This window comes from Podarcis muralis, chromosome 3, assembly GCF_964188315.1.
Source record: "Podarcis muralis chromosome 3, rPodMur119.hap1.1, whole genome shotgun sequence".
NCBI classification, from domain to species: Eukaryota; Metazoa; Chordata; class Lepidosauria; order Squamata; family Lacertidae; genus Podarcis; species Podarcis muralis.
The window spans coordinates 924,774-947,989 of record NC_135657.1 but is presented as its reverse complement, the minus strand read 5'-3'; the positions used below and the strand labels follow the sequence as shown (position 1 = coordinate 947,989).

Below are 23,216 nucleotides of genomic sequence, written 5' to 3'. Positions count from 1 at the left end.
GTCCAGGGGGTCACGAAGAGGCACCACTAAACGACTAAACAACAACAACAATATGGTTTTATGGCTTTATAAAGTTGTAAACCACTGTGGCGTACAGTATGATATAGTGGTATATAGTTTTATAAGCTAACAACAAAGTGTTGAGGAAAGTCTCCAGGGCCTTCTACGCACAAGCACAGGCAGAACCCTCCCAATGAGGAACAGCCAGGCTGTTCAGTGACATCATTCTTCTTTGCTCTGTGACATCATCACTTCCACAGGAGTGAGCTGCGGTGCAAGTGATGTCACCAAGGAGCCTCTCTCTCGGCTCAACCAAGAGGTGGGCCAGGAGAGGACTGTAGCAGAACGGTGAGCATGAAGCTCATCATTCTAGAGGACCATGCTCAGGCCAGCGAATGGGCAGCAAAGTACATTAGGAATCGGATCATCCAGTTTAGTCCTGGTCCAAGCAAATATTTCACCCTTGGACTTCCCTCCGGAAGTACTCCCTTAGGATGCTATGGGAAACTAATAGAATATTACAAGAATGGAGATCTTTCTTTCCAGTATGTGAAAACTTTCAACATGACTGAGTATGTGGGTCTTGCGAAGGATCACCCCGAAAGCTACCACTCCTTCATGTGGAACAACTTCTTCAAGCACATCGACATCTCCTCTGAAAACGCCCACTTTCTGGATGGAAAGGCGGCAAACCTGGAAGAGGAGTGTGAGGCTTTTGAAAAGAAGATCAAAGAGGCTGGAGGAATCGAACTCTTTGTTGGAGGTATTGGCCCAGATGGTCACATTGCTTTCAATGAGCCTGGCTCTAGCCTGGTGTCCAGAACCCGAGTGAAGACCTTAGCTATGGACACCATCTTGGCTAACGCCAGGTTCTTTGGTGGAGACCTCTCCCGAGTGCCCACCATGGCACTCACCGTTGGAGTGGGCACAGTCATGGACGCCAGAGAGGTGATGATTCTGATCACAGGAGCCCACAAGGCGTTTGCTTTGTACAAGGCGATCGAGGAAGGAGTCAGCCACATGTGGACCGTGTCTGCCTTTCAGCAACATCCTCGCACTGTCTTTGTGTGTGATGAAGACGCCACGGTGGAACTTAAAGTGAAAACTGTGAAGCACTTTCAAGGTCTGATGCTTGTCCACAACAGGCTCGTGGATCCACTATACAGCATAAAAGAAATGGGAGCCGGCAGAGGGCAGTCCAAGAAGCCGTATAAGGACTAGCCTCTTGCGATTTGGAGCAACTGGTCCTTACGCTTACGTGGAGCTGGTTGAGAGCCTCCTGCCTCTGCATCTCAGGAACGCTCTACAGAAAAACACATTACTGGAAAATGTCATTTTCTCAATGGTGAGGCAGTAGCAACGGATGCAGCTGCACCATGGAACTGATTGTCCGTTTGCCCCTTTTTAAAGACCAAATGAGGAAACAGAGGCTGTCTCTTCTCCTTAACAGAGCACTGCATAACTTAAGGGTTACGGAGAAGAAAATCTGAACATGTTATCTGTCTGCATAGCAAAAAGATGATCTGTAACCAAGAATGGGACGTGAAAATGTGGAGCTTTTGCTACTCATCATTTGTTACATTAACATCCGTACATTAAAAAAACCAACAACCAAATAGCCTCTTTGGGTCCTCCCTGCTTCCCAGTAGAACCATATTGAGGAGGGGTCTTCTCCACACACCCCATCAGCTATTTGAGCCAAGGTGTCAGTGTTATGCACTGAGTTGAATAGGATCCAAAAGGCAGCAGCGTGATTGGTCCACAGGAGCCACCCAATCCAGCTCAAGGTGGAAGTGAATCCACAACCTGATTGGCCTACAGGTGAATCCCAGAATTAGCCAATCACGTGGGGCCCATTGTGTAGGACCAATCAAACTGCTGCCTTTTGGATCCTCTTCAACTCAGTGCATAACAGTGGGGGGGGCGGGGATGGAGGGCATCGCTAGCAGGAACGAGGGGGGAGAGCTGGCACCCTGGTGAGGAGGGGGGTATCGCTGCCGTTGACCTGCTCAGCCCCAACCGCTCAGCAGTCCATGGGGGGGGGGGGGTCGTCCTGAGTTGCTGTCGGTCCCAGAAGGCAGATGCAGGGCTTGTGTTGGGGCATCACACACAAGGCCCCCTTTGTTCTACAGGAAGCGGTCAGACCCACACAAGGTTCTCCTCCTCCCTGGTGGTGGCCGTGTGGGGTCTCGGGGTCAGAGTCATGTGACACCTGTGGGGCACAGAGGAAGGGGGCAGCAGGGTCGTAGCTAGGGGGTGGTGAGGAAGGCCCCTGCCAGGGGTGCAGACGAGGCCCCCCAGCAAAATTGGCTTTAAAATATGTCCATAAATATGCCTATAAATAAAAATATTGATTATTGCCTCGTAAGAAAAGGTTTTAAATAAAGGGTCTTTATGCGGGGGCCCTGTTTTTCGCTATTTTCTGGACGGTTCTGCCAGGAGTGCAAGATCACCTAGCTATGGCTCTGGGGGGCAGCTGCACTTTCTTCAAGACCCCCCCCCCCCACTCACTGCAAAGCCACTCTGCCCTCCTTGCCCCCCCCCACAGACCCACCTTCCCTACTGAACTTCTGGGGGGGGGGCAGGGGCGTGGAAGGGAGCATCATGAGTTGGAGGCATAATGTAACACATGTGACTGAGGGGTCTTCAAGGGGACGCTGGCGGAGGAGAGAGGGGCCCCCACCCGTCACAGCTCTGCTCTTGGCTGTAGCGCAGCAGGAGTGGTTTTTTTGAGGGGGGGGGTCTCTGCTCAGGGCTCAGGGCTAACCCTGCTTCACAGCGCTAGGAAACAGACTTGGATTCCTGCCTGCTGCTGTTTTCAATGCTCCAAACTAAAAGGATGCACTTGAGCATGTAAAGAGTATATTTCTCCATTCTTTCTCTTAGTCCCCTGAGATCAGTGAGCTATCCTGGTACAACTGCCACTTTTGACAGCATTGCAAGTCTCTTGCACAGTTATTAGGGCAGAAATGCAAAAGGTACACACACACACACACTCCCTCAGCATGGAAGCACACTGATGCCGGCAGGGCCTGCCCAATACATTGTGCTGCCTGAGGCAAAGGTCAAGATGGCGTCCCCACAGTCCCTGCGTAGTATTCAACCAGACTGGCAGCTGAATCAGCTCTGCCAATGGGGCAACATCTTCCACCACACCTGTTGCCTGCAGGTGAAGGATGAGGGGGAGACTGCTGCCACCCCTTAGGAACTGCTGCCTGAAGCAACTGCCTCACTTTGCCTAATGGTAGGGTCAGCCCCGCACTGAGGGAACAGCAGCACCCGCCGAACCTCCTGCTGACCGCTGGGAAGTCCTTTGTCCAAGAGAAAAGGCAAGACGTGGTGTGGTTTGATAAGGGGGGGGTGTTCATTTGGGAGGTCACTTTAGCCCCTCACCCAAAAAACTCATGCACAATTATCAAATTATGGGGGTGGGGAGGAAATGGGGCCCACAACCCCTGCCCCACCTCGGCTCCTCCTCACTTCTGAACTTCCCTCCTGCTCTTCTGCAAACAGTAGCTGAGGGGCCTGTCTCAAAAGCCATTAGGAGGGCGGAGGCATTTTATGGCAAGCCCCGCCAGAGATTGAAGCCCTGCTCCCTGCGCAATAACAGCCCAAGTAGGGCACGCAACACACACACACACACACACACACACACACACACACACACACACACACAACTCTCCTGCTTCCTCCCTTGAGGCCAAACATCACATCGCCCCACAATAAAAGTCAAACACTGAAGTCGTGTCCACTGGCAAATCCCAGCTGGCAGAGCAGAGCGAGTGGTGTGTGGCTTGCCTCTGGCTTGCACATTCTCTTCTCGCCCCCCCCCCCGCCTCCCCCCACAGCTCCAGAGGAAGTGGGGGCCACTGGCTCTGCCGGGCCTTCTCCTGCTCTCCCCCTGAACTTTTGCAGCAAGGCAGGCCAGCCAGAGCCAAGAGCTGGCTGTGGGCCGGGTGTGTGTGTGTGTGGCTGTTTGGGGCAAGAGAAAGAGAGAGAGAGAGAGAGAGAGAGAGAGAGAGAGAGAGAGAGAGAGAGAGAGAGAGAGAGAGACGCTTGACTCAGCTGGACCCTGTGACTTTCTTCTCAAAACAACCCATTTCCCAAGACTGGGCTTGCAATCCCAGAATGGCAGACTTGGAAGGGGCCTCAAGAGAGGACTATAAATGGGTTGGATGACCCACACTGCTCCACTCTGCCCATTGTGACCCTTTGACCTCTGGTCAGGGCCTGGCATGCGCAGGAACACGGACAGCTGCCCTTTTGCCCAGTCAGTCCATTGGTTCTCCTGGCCCAGCCTTGCGCACACTGACCAGGCAGGGAGCCTTTTCCTAGCGCTGTGAACTGCCCTGAGACCTCTGGGTGCAGGGCGGTATAACAACAACAACGGCTGCTGCTGCTGGAGAGGGCAGGGAGAGGCCTGGGTCCTGCTTGCCAGCTCCCCAGAGGAATTGGGGCACTGGCTGGACAGGATGCTGGTCCTTCTTTGGTTCATTGGGTCTCCATATCGATTGCAGAACCTCCATGCCCAGGGGCAGTCTAGCTCTGAGTACCAGACAGTGGGGAACACAATTGCTCTTATCTCTCAATTTGAGACTAGCTGTCTACATGCCATGCTTCTAAAGGACATAGCTCCCTCCCCACTGGAAGAACCCAGGGAACTATAGTTCTCTAAGGGCACTGGGACTTGTAGCTCCAGAGGGCTGCCTCACCTCACGGGCAGAAGACCTTTCTGGGGAATTGGGGGGGGGGGGCTCTGAGCCTCCTGGCAGCCTGAGCTGGGTCAGCCTCTCCCGCAGTCCTCCGAGGTCCCCCGTGGGATGACCCCTGCCTTCCTGCCTCGTGGTCTTCGCGCCTGGTGGGGCTGGGGTCCCGGGAGAGCCTGGCTGGACAGGCGTGGGACGGACGGAGGTTATTTCAGGGCCGGGGTCTTGTCCCCGAGGGATCGATGGGGATGAAAGAGATCCCAGAAGCGATCTTGGCGGGCAGGAACCAGCCGGGGGAGGTCTAAGAAACAAAGGCTTCCCTGTCTCAGACGTGACACACACCCCTGGGGACCGTCCAGACGGATTCCTGCCTGGCAGCTCTCCTGGCTAGTGACGTGGGGCGGCTGGGGTGGGACGGGGGCCGGGAATCCACCCGGAGCAGCGGCGGCGGGGCTGCCCTCGACGGGGCCCCCGCGGCGTGGTGGGTCCGTGGCCAGCCGCCCCGTGGCAGGCACCTCGCTCGGTAGCCGCGCCGCGCGTCCTCCCGGGGGCCGTGCGGGCTGGCTGCCGGCCCGCGCCCGCCCCCTCCCCGCGCCTCCTCCCACCCCCTCCTCCTCCCGGCCCCGACAGTAACGAGAAGCAGATGTCGGCAGCCGCAGCGAGGAGGGCGCGGAGCGGAGGGGGCGGCCCGAAGGAGAGGCCGAAACTCCCCTGCTGGCGGTGGCCGGGCGCTGGCTGGCGAGGCGAGGGGGCGAGCTGGGGGGCTAGCCGAGGCCAGCCCGGGCCGAGGGAGCGGGGAAGCCCGCGATGGGCGGCGGCGGGGCGGGGGGGCCCAGGCCGGCCAGGCAGGAAGTCGGGGGGGAGTGAGCCAGCCCGCTAGCCGTGCGAAGTTTGCAAAAGTGTCATTGCGCGCCCAGGCGGAGCCCAGAGCGAGCGCAGAGCCAGGAGGGAGTCCCGGGCTGGCGTCGGGGGCCCCCGCCATGCGCAGCTGACCACCCTCGCCGGGACCCCCAAGCACCAGGATGGCCGGCCCCGGGGCCGCCTCGTGGCTCTGCCTCTGGTGGGGCCTGCTGGCCGGACCCGCGGGCACCATGAACTACCCGCCCCGCTACAGCCTCTACACGGGCGCCGGGCTGCCCTTCGCCGCGCACGTCCAGGGCGCCGGGCAGGCGGCCAACGGAGGGGCGCGCGTGGCCAGTCGCCACAGGTAAGCCGGCGCGCAGGGGGGCAGAAACCGAGAGAGGGAGGGAGAAGCGGGCCGGGGGGGGCATCCAGCCCCGCGATGCCTGCACTGGCTGGCAGCCGCGCTCGCCTCGGAATTCGGGCAGGGATCTCCCTCGCGGGGTTCTTCTCCATGCCAGGCAGGCGCCAAGAGAGCGAGGGGCGCTGGAGGCTGGAAGACCCAAACCAACTCGAGGGGGCGGGAAGGCGGAGCAGGGCTGGGGGCTTCTTGAACATCCTTCTGAAGTGGAGGAGAGAAGTGGGGACTCCGCGCCCCCCCCCCAGCTCCTGCCAAGGGCTCTGGAGGGCCTTGTGCTGCCAAGGGGATGATGGGGGGCTCTATGGGGCGGGGTCGTGCCAACAGGCCATGAAGATATGCCCCCCCCGTCCGACCCGAGCCAGGCTCCTCCCGGGCGGTGGGGGATGGGCTGCGGGTGCTGGGCCGGGGCGTGTCCACGGGGACTTGGGACGTGGCTGCTTCGGAGTCCGGGCAGGGGACGGCGCGCCCCGGGGCGCCTGGCCGGGGGCGGGGGGGGGTGAGACTCCCTGAAGGACTCTGCGGGAGAGGCGAGGCGAAGGTTTGGGTGGGTGCCAGGCTTGGGAGAAGGAGGTTGTCGGGAAAGCCAGTCTGTGGGGCGGGGGGCAAGTGGGGCACGCTGCAAGTCTGAGGCTGCAACCCCACAGCCGGTGTGGGAGTCGGCGGCAGCATCGCCTCCGGGGAAGCAACAAGGGAGGGGGCGGGATGCCGCCAAAGAGGGGCTCTTCTCTGTAGGCCACCTTCACCCCCCCCCCTCGGTCTTTCTTAGTACTCCGGGAGATTCCCAGACCAACCCAGGAGCGGGGGAAGGGAGGGTCTTTCCCAGATTTCTCCTCGCCAGGCCCCTCCTCGTGGGCAGGTTTTGGGGGCTCCCAAGATTATGGATTCGCGACGGAATGCAAGGCAGCTATTCAGACCCTCCAAGTAGCGCTGCTGCAGCAACAGGTAGAACCAGCCAGGAATAGGACCAACCAGCTTGAACCGTCCTCCAGAAATCCCCAAAGGATGGGGGCGATACCTCCGGGGGCGCCTGGGAGACCCCCCCCCATGGAGAAAGAGAGTCAGAGACACAGGCTGGGTTGAGGCTTGCGAGGGGCTGCCCTACCCCACCCGTTGTGGCTGCGGTGCAGGAATAAGCACTCTGCACGCCCTCAGAGGCGCCCCCTGTGATTATTCCACGCGGAAAGCCTTCTGGGGCCGAGCCCTGGCTCACCCAGCAGAAAATGCTGGAAAGGGGACTTCCTGTGAGACAGCAGCGGGGAAGGTGAGGAGGTGAAGCCGGCAAATATTAACCAGCTGCCGGGAAGCCTTAATGTTGGCTCAGATCAGGGTCAGCCCGGAAGGCCTGGAGGCAATTCCTCTGGCCTCTTCCCAGCTGCCCATCCCAGCCAGGTCACCCCTCCTTGATCAAAGGTCCCTGGACAAGGGAGACCAAGGCAGGCAGGAAATGTCTCCTGGACGCAACAGCCCCAATTCTGCCAGCACCCAGCCGTGACCAGTTGGTGACTGGTGCCCATTGGGACTGGGGGGGGGGTGGAGAGGCCAGGTGGGCAGAGCCTGGACCAATGAGAGGCCAACTCATAGCTTTGACCCCATCCTCTTTCCCCATGCTGATTTTTAGGAGGGCCAAAATGAGGCGAAGGAGGACGCTGAGGGGCCAGGGCTTGTGAGAGCCATTGTGGTGCAGTGGTTAGAGTGTCGGCCATGGGGCTCGCCGGGTCTGACCTTGGGGGCCGGTCCCTTCCTCTCTCAGCCACAGGGTTGTTGTGGGGATTAATTGAGAAGAGATCTTGAGCTCCTTCGAGAGAAAAAGATGATATATCTAAGTGCAGGGAGAAAGAGCAGGCAGGAGCTGGCGGGGGGCAGGTGGGGAAGGGCCCCATTCCCCCTATGGACCAGCCCTCGATGGCTGCAATTGTGCATGGAGGGAGGGGGTGACTGTGGAGCAATGCCCCCCCCCTTTATGCCTCCTCTGCCAGAAAAGAGCCGCCTTCATCCCTTGGAGAAAAGCAAAGGGAGATTCCCAGCTGAAGCCACATCCTCTCTTGCTCAAGATCCTGATCATCTCCCAGAAACGAGGGTTGGAGACGCCTTCCCTGCTCCCGTGGGACAGTCCCAGGCTGTATCAGTGGGGCCTGCTCTCTGAAGAACTTCACTCCGATGCCTCTGCCCCATCCGTGCCCCTCCTCCCCTCTGCCTAGGACCCTTCTCATCAGGCCAATGGGCCACCTAGGCCAGCATCCTGTTCTCACAGTGCTGCTTTTGACTGTGGCTGGTGGCCCTTACCGTATTTTTCGCTCCATAAGACGCACTTGACCATAAGAAGCAGCTAGTTTTTAGAGGAGGAAAACAAGAAAAAAAATATTCTGAACGAAACAGTGGATGTATGATTTTTGTGGTTCATGCTGTGACCACAGACAAGATAAGTGATTTGATGGTGAGTTTGGGGTAGCCCAATGCAAAAATTCTGAGGATCCATGTGGATCTGTGCTTTGTAACCATGTTTTTGCGCCATTGCGGCCCCACAAAACAGTGGGTGCGTGATTTTTTTGGTGTAGGCTGTAGCCATGGACATGCTATATGATCTGATGGTGAATTTGGGGTGACCCGATGCAAAAATCCTGAGGATCCATGGGCTTTTACCTCCCCCCTCCCAGGCAGCCTCCTTTATCACTAGCCTCCCTTATCTCCCTCCCGATCGCTTGCCGATCAGCTGCTTCCTTTCAACACCCCTTTCCCTTTTTCTAAAAAAAAAGCACGATCTGCTTTTTGCCCCTGGGCAATTCAGCTCCAGGGACCACACATGCGCTCCATAAGACGCGCAGACAGTTCCTCTTACTTTTTAGGAGGTGGATAAAAGTGCGTCTTATGGAGCGAAAAATACAGTAATAGTCCTCTCCTCCTCCATGAATTTGTCTAATCCTCTTTTAAAGCCATCGAAGCTGGTGGCCACCTCTGCTTCCTGTGGCAGGGAGTTCCACAGTCTAACTCTGTACTGCATGAAGAAGGGCTTTATTTGGCTTGTCCTGAATCTTCCAACCTTCAGCTTCATTGAACATCTAGGAGTTCAAGTGTTATGAAAGAGGGAGGAAAATCTTTCTCTTTCTAATTAATTAATTTAGACAAAGCTTTGTAAAACACTAAGCAGAAGAAGGAGTGGAGTTAATCTGGGATCGGGGAGGGCTTGATCCAGAGTGCAGGACCAGCTGGTCGGTTCCCAAGCCTTCACGTCTGGCTTGAGTTTAGCAAGTTGAAAGAGACATGCTGTTGTGAGTTTGGTACATCTTCTTTAGAATGAGCCTGTTGCATGTGGTCAGATAGACTTTGCAGGTTTTGGAATTAAGACCAGAACCTCCTGGAACTCTTTGGCCACAGGCAATGTTGGGAAGAGAGTCCTGCACCGTGAGACACCAACCTTCTTCCATGCTCCCTTCCGCTCTCTAAAAAACTCTCACTTATTATTTTCCTCCTAGCAGCAACTAGGAACTTCTAAAGTTTAAGTCACTGCATGGTGGGAATTAAGAGCCACCTAATTAAAGCGGCTTAGTCCTGCTGGCCACATGACCCGGAAGCTGCACGCCGGCTCCCTTGGCCAATAAAGCGAGATGAGCGCTGCAACCCCAGAGTCGGCCACGACTGGACCTAATGGTCAGGGGTCCCTTTACCTTTTAATTAAACGGTAGTGATGTATGGAAGTGAGAGCTAGACTATAAAGAAGGCTGATCACCGAAGAATTGATGCTTTTGAATCATGGTGCTGGAGGAGACTCTTGAGAGTCCCACGGACTGCAAGAAGATAAAACCTATCCATTCTGAAGGAAATCAGCCCTGAGTGCTCACTAGAAGGACAGATCCTCCAAGACTTTGGCCACCTCAGGAGAAGAGAAGACTCCCTGGAAAAGACCCTGATGTTGGGAAAGATGGATGGCGCAAGGAGAAGGGGACGGCAGAGGACGAGGTGGTTGGACAGTGTTCTCGAAGCTACCAGCATGAGTTTGACCAAACTGCGGGAGGCAGTGGAAGACAGGAGGGCCTGGTGTGCTCTGGTCCAGGGGGTCACCAAGAGGCGGACACCACTAAACAACTAAATAATAACAACAACAACAACAATGAAATGGTTCTCATGTCCTTGTCCACTGTGTGTGTTGGGGCCAGATATCCCTTGGGGTCTCTTCCAACTCTACAATTCCATAATTCCATAATTCCATAATTAGTGTTGAAGCAACAGAAGATGGCAAATGTAGGTTGAGAGAAAAATCCTTTTCAGACCTTCCCACACAATTGTCTCTTGCCCATTTGCAAAAAAAAGCCACAGCAACCAGCTCTTGGCCTTTCAGATGCAAAAGAAGTGGGGGGGAGGGCAGGGGGTTAGAGTTGGGATTTGTTGAAGGAAAGGAAGGCAGGACTAGTCCACCTCCACTGACCCATAGTAAGGACTTGGGTGAAAACAGGGGGGGGGGGGGGCAGGTTATCCGCGACCACATCAAGGCCAAGGTATCTCTCCACTGGTGTCTCTGAATACTAGTTGCTGAGGGTCACAGTTGGGGGCTGCTGTTGCTTAAGGCTATGGTTAATAATAATAATAATAATAATAATAATAATAATAATAATAATTTATTTATTTATACCCCACCCATCTGGCTGGGTTTCCCCAGCCACTCTGGGCGGCTTCCAACAGAATATTAAAATACAATGATCTATTAAACATTGAAAGCTTCCCTAAAGAGGGCTGCCTTCAGTTGTCTTCTAAAAGTCTGGTAGTTGTTGTTTTCTTTGACATCTGGTGGGAGGGCCTTCCACAGAGCGGGTGCCACCACCGAGAAGGCCCTCTGCCTGGTTCCCTGTAACTTGGCTTCTCGCAATGAGGGAACCGCCAGAAGGCCCTCAGTGCTGGACCTCAGTGTCTGGGCAGAATGATGGGGGTGGAGACGCTCCTTCAGGTATACTGGACCGAGGCTGTTTAGGGCTTTAAAGGTCAGCACCAACACTTTGAATTGTGTCTGGAAATGTACCGGTTTAAACCATGGAGACTCTTGGGCTTGCTGATCAGAAGGTTGGCAGTTTGAATCCCCATGACTGAGCTCCTGTCGCTCTGTCCCAGCTTCTGCCAACCTAGCAGTACGAAAGCACACCAGTGCAAGTAGATAAATAGATACCGCTGCAGCAGGAAGGTAAACGGCATTTCCATGTGTTCTGGTTTCCGTCACAGTGTCCCATTGCACCAGAAGCGGTTTAGTCCTGCTGGCCACATGACCCGGAAAGCTGTCTGTGGACAAAGGCCAGCTCCCTTAGCCTGAAAGTGAGATGAGCGCCGTAACCCCATAGTCACCTTTGACTGCACCTAACCATCCGGGGGCCTTTACCGTACCTTTTCACTTGAGGGCTTTGGAAGTTTGGGTGTCCATCTGTCAGGGTTGCGATTCCTGCCTTGCAGGGGGTTGGACTAGATGGCCCTTGAGGGTCCCTTCCAACTCTGCAGTTCTATGATTCTACGGTGTTCTAAGCTTGGTGGCGCATCTGAAGCCCTGGATGCCAATGTTGGTGGGTGTGGAGACTAGCTGAGCATGGGAACAGGGAGGGACCAGGCGTGGGTTTTCAATGGCCAGGATGCGGCTCTGCTGAGGTGTTTCCTAGTCCAGGAGAGAGCACCACCAAAGCACCAGCCTTTGGCTGACCTCCCTTCCCTCCTGGCCTCAGCCACTGGAATTTGATTTCCGAAAAAGAGCTTGTGGTTCTTTGCCTCAAAGCCTCCAGGAGCAGCTCAGCTCTTCCACCCCAAGTGGGTTGGAGTCAACGGGTTAGCCTGTGGAACTCCCTCCCACAGGAGACAGTGGATGGCTTTAAAAGAGGATTAGACATGTTTATGAAGGGGTGTGTGTGTCAGCATAACAGCTATGCTCAGCCTCCAGCAGATTCTGAAAGCCTGGAAACCACAGGAGGGGGAAAGTGATGCCCTTGTGCTCAGATCCTGCGGAAGGGGCACCTGGTTGGCCACTGTGAGAAGAGGATGCTGAGCTAGGTGGGCCATGGGCCTGATCCACCAGAGCAACGCTTCTTTTCTTCTGTTCTTCAGCTCTCTGTGGGCAGGGTGGGGTTTGGGAGCAGAGCACACTCTGCATGCGTGCAGAGAACCTCTTGGAGGGCGAAGCCTTGGCACTGAACCCGGGGCTTCTGGCGCCTTGGCTCCTTTTCACCCCTGCCTTCCGTGTCTGCCTGCAACAGAGGCCTTCCGGGAATGTGGAGGTCTGGCGTGGGGCTTGCTCTGGGTCTGCTGCTGTGGCCTGGACTGAAACCAGTGTGGGGCAGGGGGGTTTTCCCAGTGCCTCTTGCAACCAGTCTCTCTCTCTCTCTGCTGCAGGAACTGGTGTGCTTACGTGGTCTCTCGCAGCGTGAGCTGCGTCGTGGAGGATGGCGTGGACACCTACGTCAAGCCAGATTACCAGCCGTGCGCCTGGGGGCAGCTCCAGTGCCCCCGCGTCATCACGTGAGTGTGGGGAGAATTGGAGGGGGCCACGCAGGGCTGCTGGTGGGCTGTGCTGCTGCTGGCTGCCTGGGTGGGGCACTGCGGGGTCACGGCCTCCGTGGGCAGATGGGGTGGAGTGGCGGATGCCTGTGGCTGCTGCCTGGCGTGTGCCCAGCCCATCAAGGGAAGAGGCTGCCCAGCGGGAGCCAGGGAGGGGGTTGCCTGCCCCCTGGTGGGCATCTTCAGGACTGCAGACCCACTCACCGCTCCTTCAACAGCCCAGGAGAGGCAGGTGCGCCTGCCAGTCAGTGCCTGCAGAGGGAGTCTCTGGCCTTCTCCTCTGCTGTGCTGATTTGGAGGACAGAGTGTCCAGCCCCTCCAGTGTAGCGTTCCCAAAGCAAGGAAGGATTGGACTCTGATTAATAAAATACGCACGAGACTTAACCAGTAAGACTCTGGGAGGGGTGTGTATAATAATTCCCTCTCCACCCCTCGGCCCAGGTCGTTTTATTCATAAAAGAACTTTTTACACAGTGTTAGTAAGAACCAATCAGATTTCCTCTGAGCATTTCAAAAAAACCCACGTGGGACAAAGTCAGATCAGAAGAAATCCTGTTAACTGTAAAGACTACTCTGAGCATGAAGGCATATCGGAGAGTAAATAAAACAGGACTAGAGGAGGAATGCATTCAGCAAAACCCCGGAGGTCATAAACAGGCAGGAAAGGAAGGAAGAATGGCAAGGAAAGAGGATTTCCTTGTGAACTCTCTTCCTGGCCCTTAAGATCTACCTGAAGATTAAACTACATCAAAGCTAACTATCATTTTTATGACCCAGGATGCCTGATGAACAACTGGCCTGTGTATTTAAAATGCTGATACGTGCCTGTCAGTCGTAGAACTAGGAAAGGGATGCAGAGGCATGGATTGATCAGAAATTATTGTCAATGAATCAAACCCAGGCAACGCAATGCTTTCATTGCTGGCACAAATGGCTTGCTTCGTATTTTTTATAATTCCTCATAGCAATCCCTCCTGATCACTACACTCCAGTCACCTTCTCAATGGGACCAGCTCTACCTCTTCCTCTTGTACTGGCAGGGCTACTGGGAAGGAAAGCTCTGATCCTAAACCTCCACTGCCTTGTGAGATATCTTTGGGAGGAGAAGAGGCTCAGGAGGGAAACCCTACAGAAATCCAGGGTGGAGTCCCTGAGGCAGCTGGATGTTGTCTTGCACGCCTCTTTCCAGCAACTCCTGCAGCCAAGCCCAGCCTCTTGCTCTGGTCTCCTTTGGCCCCCCATCAGTGAGGCTGGGGGGGGGGGGTCTTGTCGTTTGGGCAGCCCAGGACCTCCAGACACAATGCCCAGGCTTGCATCCTAGTGCTTCCAATGGAGCGATTTTACTTCACCCCCAGAGGTATACTCCATTGTCTCTCATGACAGATGGAGGCCCACTAGACCAGACCAAAAGCTCTTTTCAAAGAGTGAAAGTGAACATGTGAACATGAAGTGAACATGTGTGAGGGCCGACCAAAGTTGTTGAGATTTTTTTAGGATTAAAGTTGTTTTTTAGGATTTCACCCCAGGACATATACTGCCACGGGGCCTGGATTAAATTGACTGACGGGCCAGAATAGGCCCCCAAAAAGGAGTTTGGATATGCCTTGAGTAATAGAACTGTAGAACTGGAAGGTGTGGAAATGTTGTGGATAGTAGGAGAGGATATATTGATTTAATATCATCCTTTCTCACTTATGCTAGTGAGCTGGTAGCAGAGTACATTCCCCTGTACATTGCAGGAAGCTAGTTGGTAGATTCGTCAGAATCTCTTGCGTTAAGTAATCCAGTCTGGCTTGTCCAGGTTGGATTGTTCCTGGTAAATTCCCCTTTTATTCGCTCTTAAAAAGAATAAAGACACAAACAGTCTTCTCTTAAAAGTAACAAGAAGTTTACGTACATCCAGTTCACAGTATGATCCTGAAGGCAGGCTTTAGCTTGTAGTTACAGAAGAGAGGATTGAGCCCACGTGCTGCTGGCTGAGGGCCAGCAGAGAGCAAAAGACCATCAAGAGAGCAGCATCAAGACCGGCCCTTTTATGGGGTCTCCCAGGGACACGCCCACCTACCTGGTCACACGCAGGGGGAGGATGCTTCAGACCAGGTGGGACAGGAAGTCCTCCTCCCTGGAGCAACATCCCCCTGTGTGTCCACTCTGGCCAAACAGGAAATGCTGTACTTGACTGCTTTCTGTGATGTCACATCCCACAGAAGGGACCCCCAAAGATCCTGCAGCCCAACCCCCTGTAACGCAGGAATCACAGCTGAAGAATCCCTAACTGGCAGCTATCTGAAACACCCAGGGCACCCCTTGCCCCCAGTCCCAGTCCCAGTCCCAGTCCCAGTCCCAGTCCGGATACCAGTGCTTTTCTTTCTCCCAACCAGCAGGTATCGAAGCTTCGTTCGCCCTCGCTACAAGGTGGCCTACAAGACTGTCTCAGACATGGAGTGGCGCTGCTGCCCCGGCTACTCGGGTGACGATTGCGCCGAAGGTGGGGTGCTGCCCACCACCCCCCGCCCACGAACTCAGCCCGTCCGTCCCAACCTCTCCGGCTTCAGCAACACGCTCAGCGGTCTTGGCGGAGAAGGTACCCCGGGCAGGATCCAGGGGGAAAGATGCTTTGCCACCCCAACCCAGGAGGATGAGGCGGGGGGCTGGACCCACACACTGGGCAGAACCCTCACCTCTCCCCCACCACTGCAGGCCAAGTCACCAATGTCACAATGCCAACCCCGGTGGCACGAGATGTACTGGGTCAAGGAAAAATGATATTGATATATAAAAGAATTCCTGGATGCAGAGCTCTAAGTTTGGGGCAAGTACTCTTTGGTGAGAGAACCCCAGCTCTTAGACCTTTAAAATATGCCCTTTAATGTGAGTTCCAAAGTTTCCCTCTCCCCCCAGCAAAGGAAAAAGACCCCACACTTGTTAAGTTAAAAATGGCCAGGTCCATGTGCTTCAGAGAAGCTGCACAGGCAGTAAAAACCAGCTGTTAGAAACTGGTGAAAGTTCCTAAATGATTGGCATAGGAACTCAAGAGTGGCTTGTGAGAGCCATGTGGTCTGAGCTGGAGCAACCAACTCAAACCTCTTCACAAGCAGACTGGCAGAACAATAGGTGTGATTAGCCATAAGCCTGGCAGGACACCTTATGGTATTAAACACCTTCATGCCTTAATTAGACTTAAACATGTTGGTTATGTGAGGTGACCAAGTCTTGGGAGATTTAAGCTCATAACCTCAGCCTTGGAGGTTAGCTTTGAAAGAGGCATTTAGTAAATTTGGTCTGTGGAGCTGAGCCCAATTTTGTCTCTATTATCCTGATCCAGGTGTCTCCATTCTCAAAGCATCTTTGCAAGACCTTAGCTGGGAGCTCACCAGCAGCTCAGGATCAGCACAGTGTAGCTCAGTTCCCTTGCATAGAGGGTCTGATTCCCTGCTGGGTGGAGCAGCTGCTTTGCCAGGTGACAGACCTGAGTGGAGGTCTCCTGATGTGGCTGTCTTCTCTCTCTCTCTCCTCTCCCAGGGCACAGGGACTCCGAGAAGGTCCGGCAGCTGGAAGAGAAAGTCCAGCACCTGAGCAAACAGCTGCAGGACCTGCAGTCCACCATGGAGACCAGCAACACCAAACTGGCCGAGGACGTCCGCAGGGCCGTCGAGTCCTCCTTGAACGGCAAGCAGCCGGCGGACGCAGCCGCCCACCCGGAAATGAAGGAGACCCTCAACGAGATCCAGCGCCACCTGCAGCGCCTGGACAACCGCATCTCCAACCACGAGAACGGGCAGGGGGTGGCCCAGGGAGGCGGGACAGACGTCCACGGCGAGGTCCTGCGGGAGGTGGAGCGCACCATCCACGAAACCTGCTCCTCCTGCGTGACGGGCGTCTTCGACCTGCGGCAGCAGCGGGAGGAAGACCAGGACCGCATGCGTGCTCTGGAGAAGCTGGTGGCCTCCGTGGACCAGCGGAACCGGGATGCTGTGGACACCGTCCGGCAGCACGTCAGCCGCCTGGCCTCCCAGCCGCCAGAGGATTGCTGCGCCCGGGCCGAGAGCAGGGTGAGCGGGCTGGAGCGGCGCCTCGACGCCTTGACGGAGGCCCTCTCCGCCCTGAGCGAGCACCTGGCCGGGCGGAGGACACCCCCGCCGCCTCCGTGGAGCGTGGACCGGCGCATGTCGGAGGTGGAGAGCAGGGTCAACACCACGCAGCGCAGCCTGGAGGAGCACTTTGGGGACCTCCAGGTCATGCTGGAAGGGGCGGATGAGCGGCTGCGCCGGGCGGAGGGCCAGCTGGACTCGGTGTTCTCCCGCCTGAACGACTTCCAGAGCCACATGGGGCGGGCGCTGGCCAACCTGTCGAGGGACGTGGGCGCCCTGAAGGACAGCAGCCTGCAGCAGCAGGGGGCGCTGGAGCGGGTGCACAGCATGGCCCACGCCTGCACGCAGATCTGCGCCCCTGCGGGCAACCAGGACTCTCAGATCAGCACCATCCTGAGCGACCTGGAGCGGAGGCTGCTGGACACGGAAGGGCAGCTGCGCGTCCTGGGCAGCAACCTCCACCAGCTGGACGTCTCGGGGAAGCTGCGCAGCCTGCAGGGTCTGGTGGGCTCCCACAGCGACGCCCTCAGCCGACTGGCAGGGGAGGTGGGCGAGCTGGAGAACCGCATGGTGGTCTCCGTCAGCGCAGGGCCCCCCGAGCTGGTGCTGCAGGCCAACCGGACCCGCCAGCGCCTGGAGGAGCTGGAGAAGGAGGTCCGGGGGCTGGAGCAGCTCTCCTGCGGACAGGAGTGCGCCGAGCTGCGCGAGGAGGTGGGCCAGCTGCGGTCCGAGGTGGAGGTCTGCCAGGCCGCCTGCCAGCCTCCCGGGCGGCGCCCTGACCTGGGCAAGGAGGCAGGGGACGCCTCCCGGCCGCTGGACGGCTTCAGCGTGATCGGGGGCAGCTCCAACGTCCACCTGCAGTCCTTGCAGGGCGAGCTGTCGGAGGTCATCCTGGGCTTCAGCTCCCTGAACGAGACGCTGGCCGGGCTGCAGGCCACCGTGGAGAAGCACCAGACGGACATCCACGAGCTGGGCACCACCAAGGACCACATCATCGCCGAGATCAACCGGGTCCAGCAGGAGGTGACAGAGCACGTCAGCGAGAGCGAGGAGCGCTTCCAGGTGCTGGGGCGCGAGGTGCAGCGCTTTGGGGGCGCCCTGCGCGTGGAGGCCTCCGACTGCCGGCGGGCTTCCGGGGGGCTGGCGGAGAGGCTGGCCAAGCTGGAGGGGGCGTGCGAGAGGCTGGACACCGTCTCCGGCAGCCTGCGCAAGATCAAGGAGGGGCTGGACAAGCACGTCTCGGCCCTGTGGGGCTGCCTGCGGGAGGTGAACGGGACCCTGCAGACCCACGGAGCCCTCCTGGACAAGATCCACGGCAGCCAGCTGGGCACCATCCACCGCCGGCTCAGCACCCTCAACGGCTCCCTCCAGACCTTGCAGGGGCAGCTGCACGGCCTCAGCCTGCAGGATTTCACAGGTACAGACTCTAGGGCGGAACGGAGGGGGCGGGGGGGGGCCTCTTGCCTTTGTCTCTGCCTAGACATCTAATGTTCTTCTCCATCTGCAGGACCTCCAGGGCCCCCTGGACTGGAGGGCCCCATGGGGAAGCAGGGGCCCGTAGGCCCAGCTGGGGCCCCTGGCAAGGACGGAAGGACCGGCTCTGTGGGGCCTCCAGGTGAGCAGCGGGCCAGGCTGAGTTTTGTATCATGGTGTCTGACAGCGGAGCAACAAGACGACCCTCTGGGTCCCTTCCAATGGTTCTGTGCCTCCCTCGGAAGCGGGTTGGACTAGATGACCTTTGGGAATCCCTTCCAACTCTACAAATCGGGGGTTGCTTGGCTTCCCAGAGCCAACTGTGTCCCAACACGCCCCTTTTCCTTGCCCTGGGAGCACCATGGGATCGGGGCCGTTGGAAGGCCACAAGAGTCTCCCCAGAACAATTAACCCTCCATGTGCTGCAGTGGGCTGGCGCCCTCTCCTGGACGGAGGAGGAGGTGCACTGGGAGGGGGTCCCCTTCCCTGCCCCATGCTGGGTTGCTCTGCCCCGTTTGAGACTGTGAGCTGCGTGAGTGGCAGCTGCCAACCCCACAGCCCCCCCTCCACCAGAGGTCTTCTCCACCACCTCAGGTGTGCACACCTGCCTGGTTGACCACACATGACCCCCCCAGCCTCCCTCCTGGAGAGCACCCAGTCTTGTCTCTAGGGGGTCATTAATACCTCCAGGCCTGCTTGTTGCAGAAGCAGGAGAGGGCCTTCTTGGTGGTGGCTCCTAGCATCTTAGGAACTCCCTGCCTTGAGAAGGCCGACTGGCTCACTCCTTGCTGTCTTTCCACCAGCAGCTAAAGACTCCCTTATTCCAACAGGCATTTGGGAACTGACTATTTTATTTTATTTTTAAAGGAAAGGGCTTGTCATAGTGCCGGACTGTTTTTACCGTATTGGCCTAAATATAAGCCTCACTTTTCCTCCAAGTTCCAACCGTGAAAAGTTAAAGTACGGCTTATATTTACAACCTTACGCAATGCAGCTAAGAGAACAGGGCAAACAGCGCCAGGAGCATGGCAAAGCGGTGCCCGCCCCACACATACTCCCCCGTCTTCTTCCCCCAAGGCCGGGAGGGAGAGAGCGAGGAAGGGGAAAGGCTGCTGGCAAGGCAGCCCAACTCCCCCCCCCCCTGCCCCCACAGTACGCAGCCAGGAGCAGCAAGGAAGGGAGCAGCTTATATTCGGGGGCTTTTTCTTTTTTCCTTCCCCCCCTCCTTCCAATTTTAAAGGTGCAGCTTATATTCGGGTGCAGCTTATATTTGGGCCAATACGGTATTACCTGTATCTTAAGAGATTTGTTTTCATTCTGTTAGGGTTTAATTACTTTTTAACAATGATCCACAATATGTTTTTAGCTTTGCATCTCTTCCCTGTGTCTTAATTTGTGCAAGCCACCTTGGATCCTGGCCTGGGTTCAAAGGCGGGATCTGAATAAATATAATAGCAATAATAGCAATTAATGAATTAACAAGTGGGATGGGGATGACCCCTCCCACCTCTCCCTTGTCCCCTGTGAGTCTCACCCATCTTCTCCTGTCTCTTGCAGGTCTCCCCGGAGAACAAGGTAATGACCGGGCACAGATGTGGGGGCTGGGGGGGAGGCCGGGGTGTGTGGATGCTGCTGCTCCTGTCCACTGCAGCTGGGGGGGGGGGGAGACAACTGGTGTCCTCTCAGTGCCACTGGGTTCCAGCAGCCAGCACAGCCAGTCATCTCTGTTGGGATACTGCTGGGGAGACGGGGGCATCAGGCAGGCCCCCAGCTGGCTCCAGCCACCGGCCGGCAGCCGGACAATCACCGGTCTCCCTTGGAACAGCATCAATTAGCGATACAAGCCTCAGATACGTTTAGAGACCCGTGCACGCTCTATCAGCAGTGTGTGTATATCTTCTCACAGCAGAAGAGGCAGACAGAGCCACGTGTAAGCATTATTTTACAAGCGTTTATTCAGCATAGTTCAGGAACAAAGGAAAACATGTCTGCTTCCCTTCGTCTCCAGCAAAACAGCAATAAAATTATCATAAGGAAAATGAACGGCAGTTATTTATGACATCTGAAAAGTTGAAATAGAAACAGACTAAAAACAGGGTTGCGTCAACTTTCTAAACATCTGGGCAGGCTTGTCTAAGCAAGGATGTTTTAAGCAGGCGCCAAAAAGAGTCCCGTGAAGGCGCCAACCTGATCAAAAGGCAGGGAGTTCCGAAGTGCAGGTGGTGCCCACTAAGAGACTGAATTCGTACAACTGCAGAACAGGTGTTATGAGGGAAGCAGGCACATACAGAGTGAGTTGCCAGCACAGAAACCAGCCAGTTCTTGAGAGTCAGTTTCTTGTGGGTGGTCAATGCAGGGAGAAAGGGAGAAGTCCCTGAAAGTTTTTCTGTGTGTCCCCCCCCCCCCGCTCCCCTTCCACTTGCAGGCCTGCCTGGGCCACCCGGAACGACGCCCAAGGTCTCCTTCACTGCAGCACTGACAGCCCGCCACGTGGAGACGGGGACCATCGCCTTTGACCGGGTGCTGCTGAACGACGGGGACGCCTACGACCCGAAATCTGGTCAGTGAGGGGCTGGGAAATGCAGGAAGGAGAAGGTGGGGCTTGGGGTGGGAGGGCCTCAGAAAGACAGGTGTGTGGGAATGTTCAGGGTGGCAGAAGAGGATATACTGTTTATTAATATCCTTCCTAACTTGGACTAGCAAATTCCTTTACTTAGTAGAGTTACATTCCCCTTTTTACATGCACAGCAGATAGCTGGTTGCAGGCTCGTGTGAGCCTCTCACTAGTATACAATTCAGTCTGACTCAGATTGAATTGTACGTTCCTGGTAAGTTCCCTTGAATCCCTCTTAAAAGAATAAAGGTGTCACAATCTTATTTAAAGTCAATAAAAAGAAGTTTACTTACATCAGTCCACAGTTGGATCCCTGAAGGCAGACTTACCCCGTATTTTTGTTCTATAAGACGCACCAGAGCACAAGACGCACCTAGTTTTTGGAGGAGGAAAACAAGAAAAAAAAATATTCTGAATCCCAGAAGCCAGAACAGCGAGAGGGATCGCTACACAGTGATCCCTCTTGCTGTTCTGGCTTCTGGGATAGCTGCGCAGCCTGCATTCGCTCCATAAGACGCACACACATTTCCCCTTACTTTTTAGGCGGGGGAAAGTGTGTCTTACAGAGCGAAAAATACGGTAGTTACAAATATGTACATGTGGATCTATCCCATAGGGAGGAATGATCCCAGTGTTTCTGCTAGCTGAGAAGCTAGCAGAGCAGTCCTAGCTAGAAGCTGGTCAAACGAAGAAGGGAAATGAAAAAGAGGGAGAGTGGCAGCATGCCTTGTCCTTTTGTTACCTGGACAGGTGAGGTCACGCCCACCTTCTATCACATGCAAAAGGAAGGATGCTCCAGCCAGGAGGAACAGGAAGTTTTGACTGGCTGGACCAAACATTCCATCGCATGTCCACTCTAGGAAAACAAGGAATGTTGTACTTGGCTGCTCCCAGCTTCCTGCAATGAACAGGGGAATGTGCTCTGCTAGCAGCTGTGTGAGTGAGGAAGGACAATATTGAATCAATATATCCTCTCTTCCTATCCTCAACACTCCCACACCCAGCAAGTGCTCTGGCGTGACTCTGCTGACTTGCAACAGGGTATCAGTCTTAAACGGGACGTTCTGGGATCCAAACAGAAGCTGCCATCGCCTTCTGTGATCTGGGATGGTAAAACAGGACAGCTGGGGGGGTGGGCATTTGGTTGGACACTCTGAAAGGAGGATGCTGGCCTGATCCAGTGGGCTTTCCTAATGACCTGATGTTCTCAGGGGTTGAAGAACTAGAGCTCCCAAAGCCAGGGAAGGTGCTTGGGGTGGGGTGCAAGGCATGTGGGAGGACCAATGGCAGGCACCTGTAACGGACCTCTCCCCCCCCCCCGCAGGAATCTTCACCGCTCCGTTTCCTGGCCGCTACCTGGTCAGCGCCATCCTGACCGGCCACCGGGGGGAGAAGATCGAGGCGGTCCTCTCCCGCTCCAACCAGGCCATCGCCCGCAGCGACTCGGCCGGGTACCAGCCCGAAGGCCTGGAGAACAAGCCGGTGGCCGAGAGGCAGCCCAGCACCGGAGCGCTGGCCGTCTTCACCCTGGTCGTCCCCATGGAGGCCGGAGAAACTCTCTGCGTGGACCTGGTCTCCGGCCGGCTGGCCCGCTCCTCGGACGAGCCACTGACTGTCTTCAGCGCAGCCCTGCTCTATGAGGATGACTTGGGGGTCTAGGCGGCTTCTGGGCTGGGGAAGGGGGCGGGCTGAAGCAGCGCCTCATCCAGCCTGGGAAGGGAGAGCTGAGGACCCCTCCACACTGCCCTCTCGCAGCCCCGGCCAAGCCCCCCTCCTCCCACCGCTGGGCCAACACTGCAGGGAGGGCGTCCCTTGCAGCTGCCAGGCGCTCCTCTTGCTGGCACCCCCTGCCCCTTGGCCTCCCTGCCACCCACGGGGCGGCACAAAGCTTGCAAGACTCTCTCTCTTCCCAAGGCACTGTGGGGAGGAGCGAGTGGGTCCTGAAGGCAGGATTCTGCCCTCTGCCCACTCAGCTCCCCGGCCTGGCAGGGGCTGTGTGCCACTGCCCAGGCCAACAGAAAGTGCCACCTCAATGCCAGCTGCATCCGTGGCCCAGCGGGAACGAAAAGGTCCCTTTTGTTATTTATCTGTGTCTGTCGTACCCCAGAGAAAGGACCCCCCCCTCCTCGTACCACCGCCCTCCACCACCAGCCGGCTTGCCCCCTCGGCTCTCTGTCACAGCTTTGCCACCGCTGAGGCTGCCTCTTCTCGCCACGCCCACTGCAGAGCTGCTCAGATGCCAGTGCTATGCCAGGCTTGCCATGGATGGTCCAGACACGGGAGCCCCACCCTAAGGAGCCAACACCGCCATTCACATGAGACGAGGAAGAGAGGCCCCTTCGCAGGACTGGAGGGAGGGAGGAGTGGTGTGGGCGGAAGAGGAGGAGGAGGAGGAGGAGGAGGAGGAGGAAGGGGCCTCGCTCCAGCCTCATCTCCTGTGTGGGTCACCCTTCATGTATATGCTGTGTAAAGGCCCAACTCAGCTATCAATATAATTATTGAATAAAGAAACACAACTTTTTTTAAAAAAAAAACCCCACCAACCACCTCCC

The 23,216-nt window shown here is 56.3% G+C and overlaps 1 protein-coding gene and 1 pseudogene across 2 annotated transcripts; both read left to right on the top strand.

Moving 5' to 3' along the window:
- Window positions 1-338: 338 nt before the first annotated feature.
- Window positions 339-1,580, top strand: LOC114595003 (glucosamine-6-phosphate deaminase 1 pseudogene; annotated as a pseudogene).
- Window positions 1,581-5,370: 3,790 nt separating this feature from the next.
- Window positions 5,371-22,779, top strand: EMILIN1 (elastin microfibril interfacer 1). 2 transcript variants are annotated; one of them, XM_028725337.2, is made up of 8 exons: window positions 5,371-5,913; window positions 12,322-12,447; window positions 14,868-15,070; window positions 16,009-17,994; window positions 18,085-18,192; window positions 19,608-19,625; window positions 20,476-20,610; window positions 21,989-22,779. In XM_028725337.2, the coding sequence occupies exons 1-8, from the start codon at window positions 5,729-5,731 to the stop codon at window positions 22,321-22,323; spliced, it is 3,096 nt and encodes a 1,031-aa protein (XP_028581170.2). In that variant the 5' UTR covers window positions 5,371-5,728; the 3' UTR covers window positions 22,324-22,779. The 2 variants fall into 2 exon arrangements, with proteins under 2 accessions (XP_028581170.2, XP_028581171.2); XM_028725338.2 differs by having other exon boundaries at window positions 5,375-5,913; window positions 14,871-15,070.
- The last annotated feature ends 437 nt before the right edge of the window (window positions 22,780-23,216 follow it).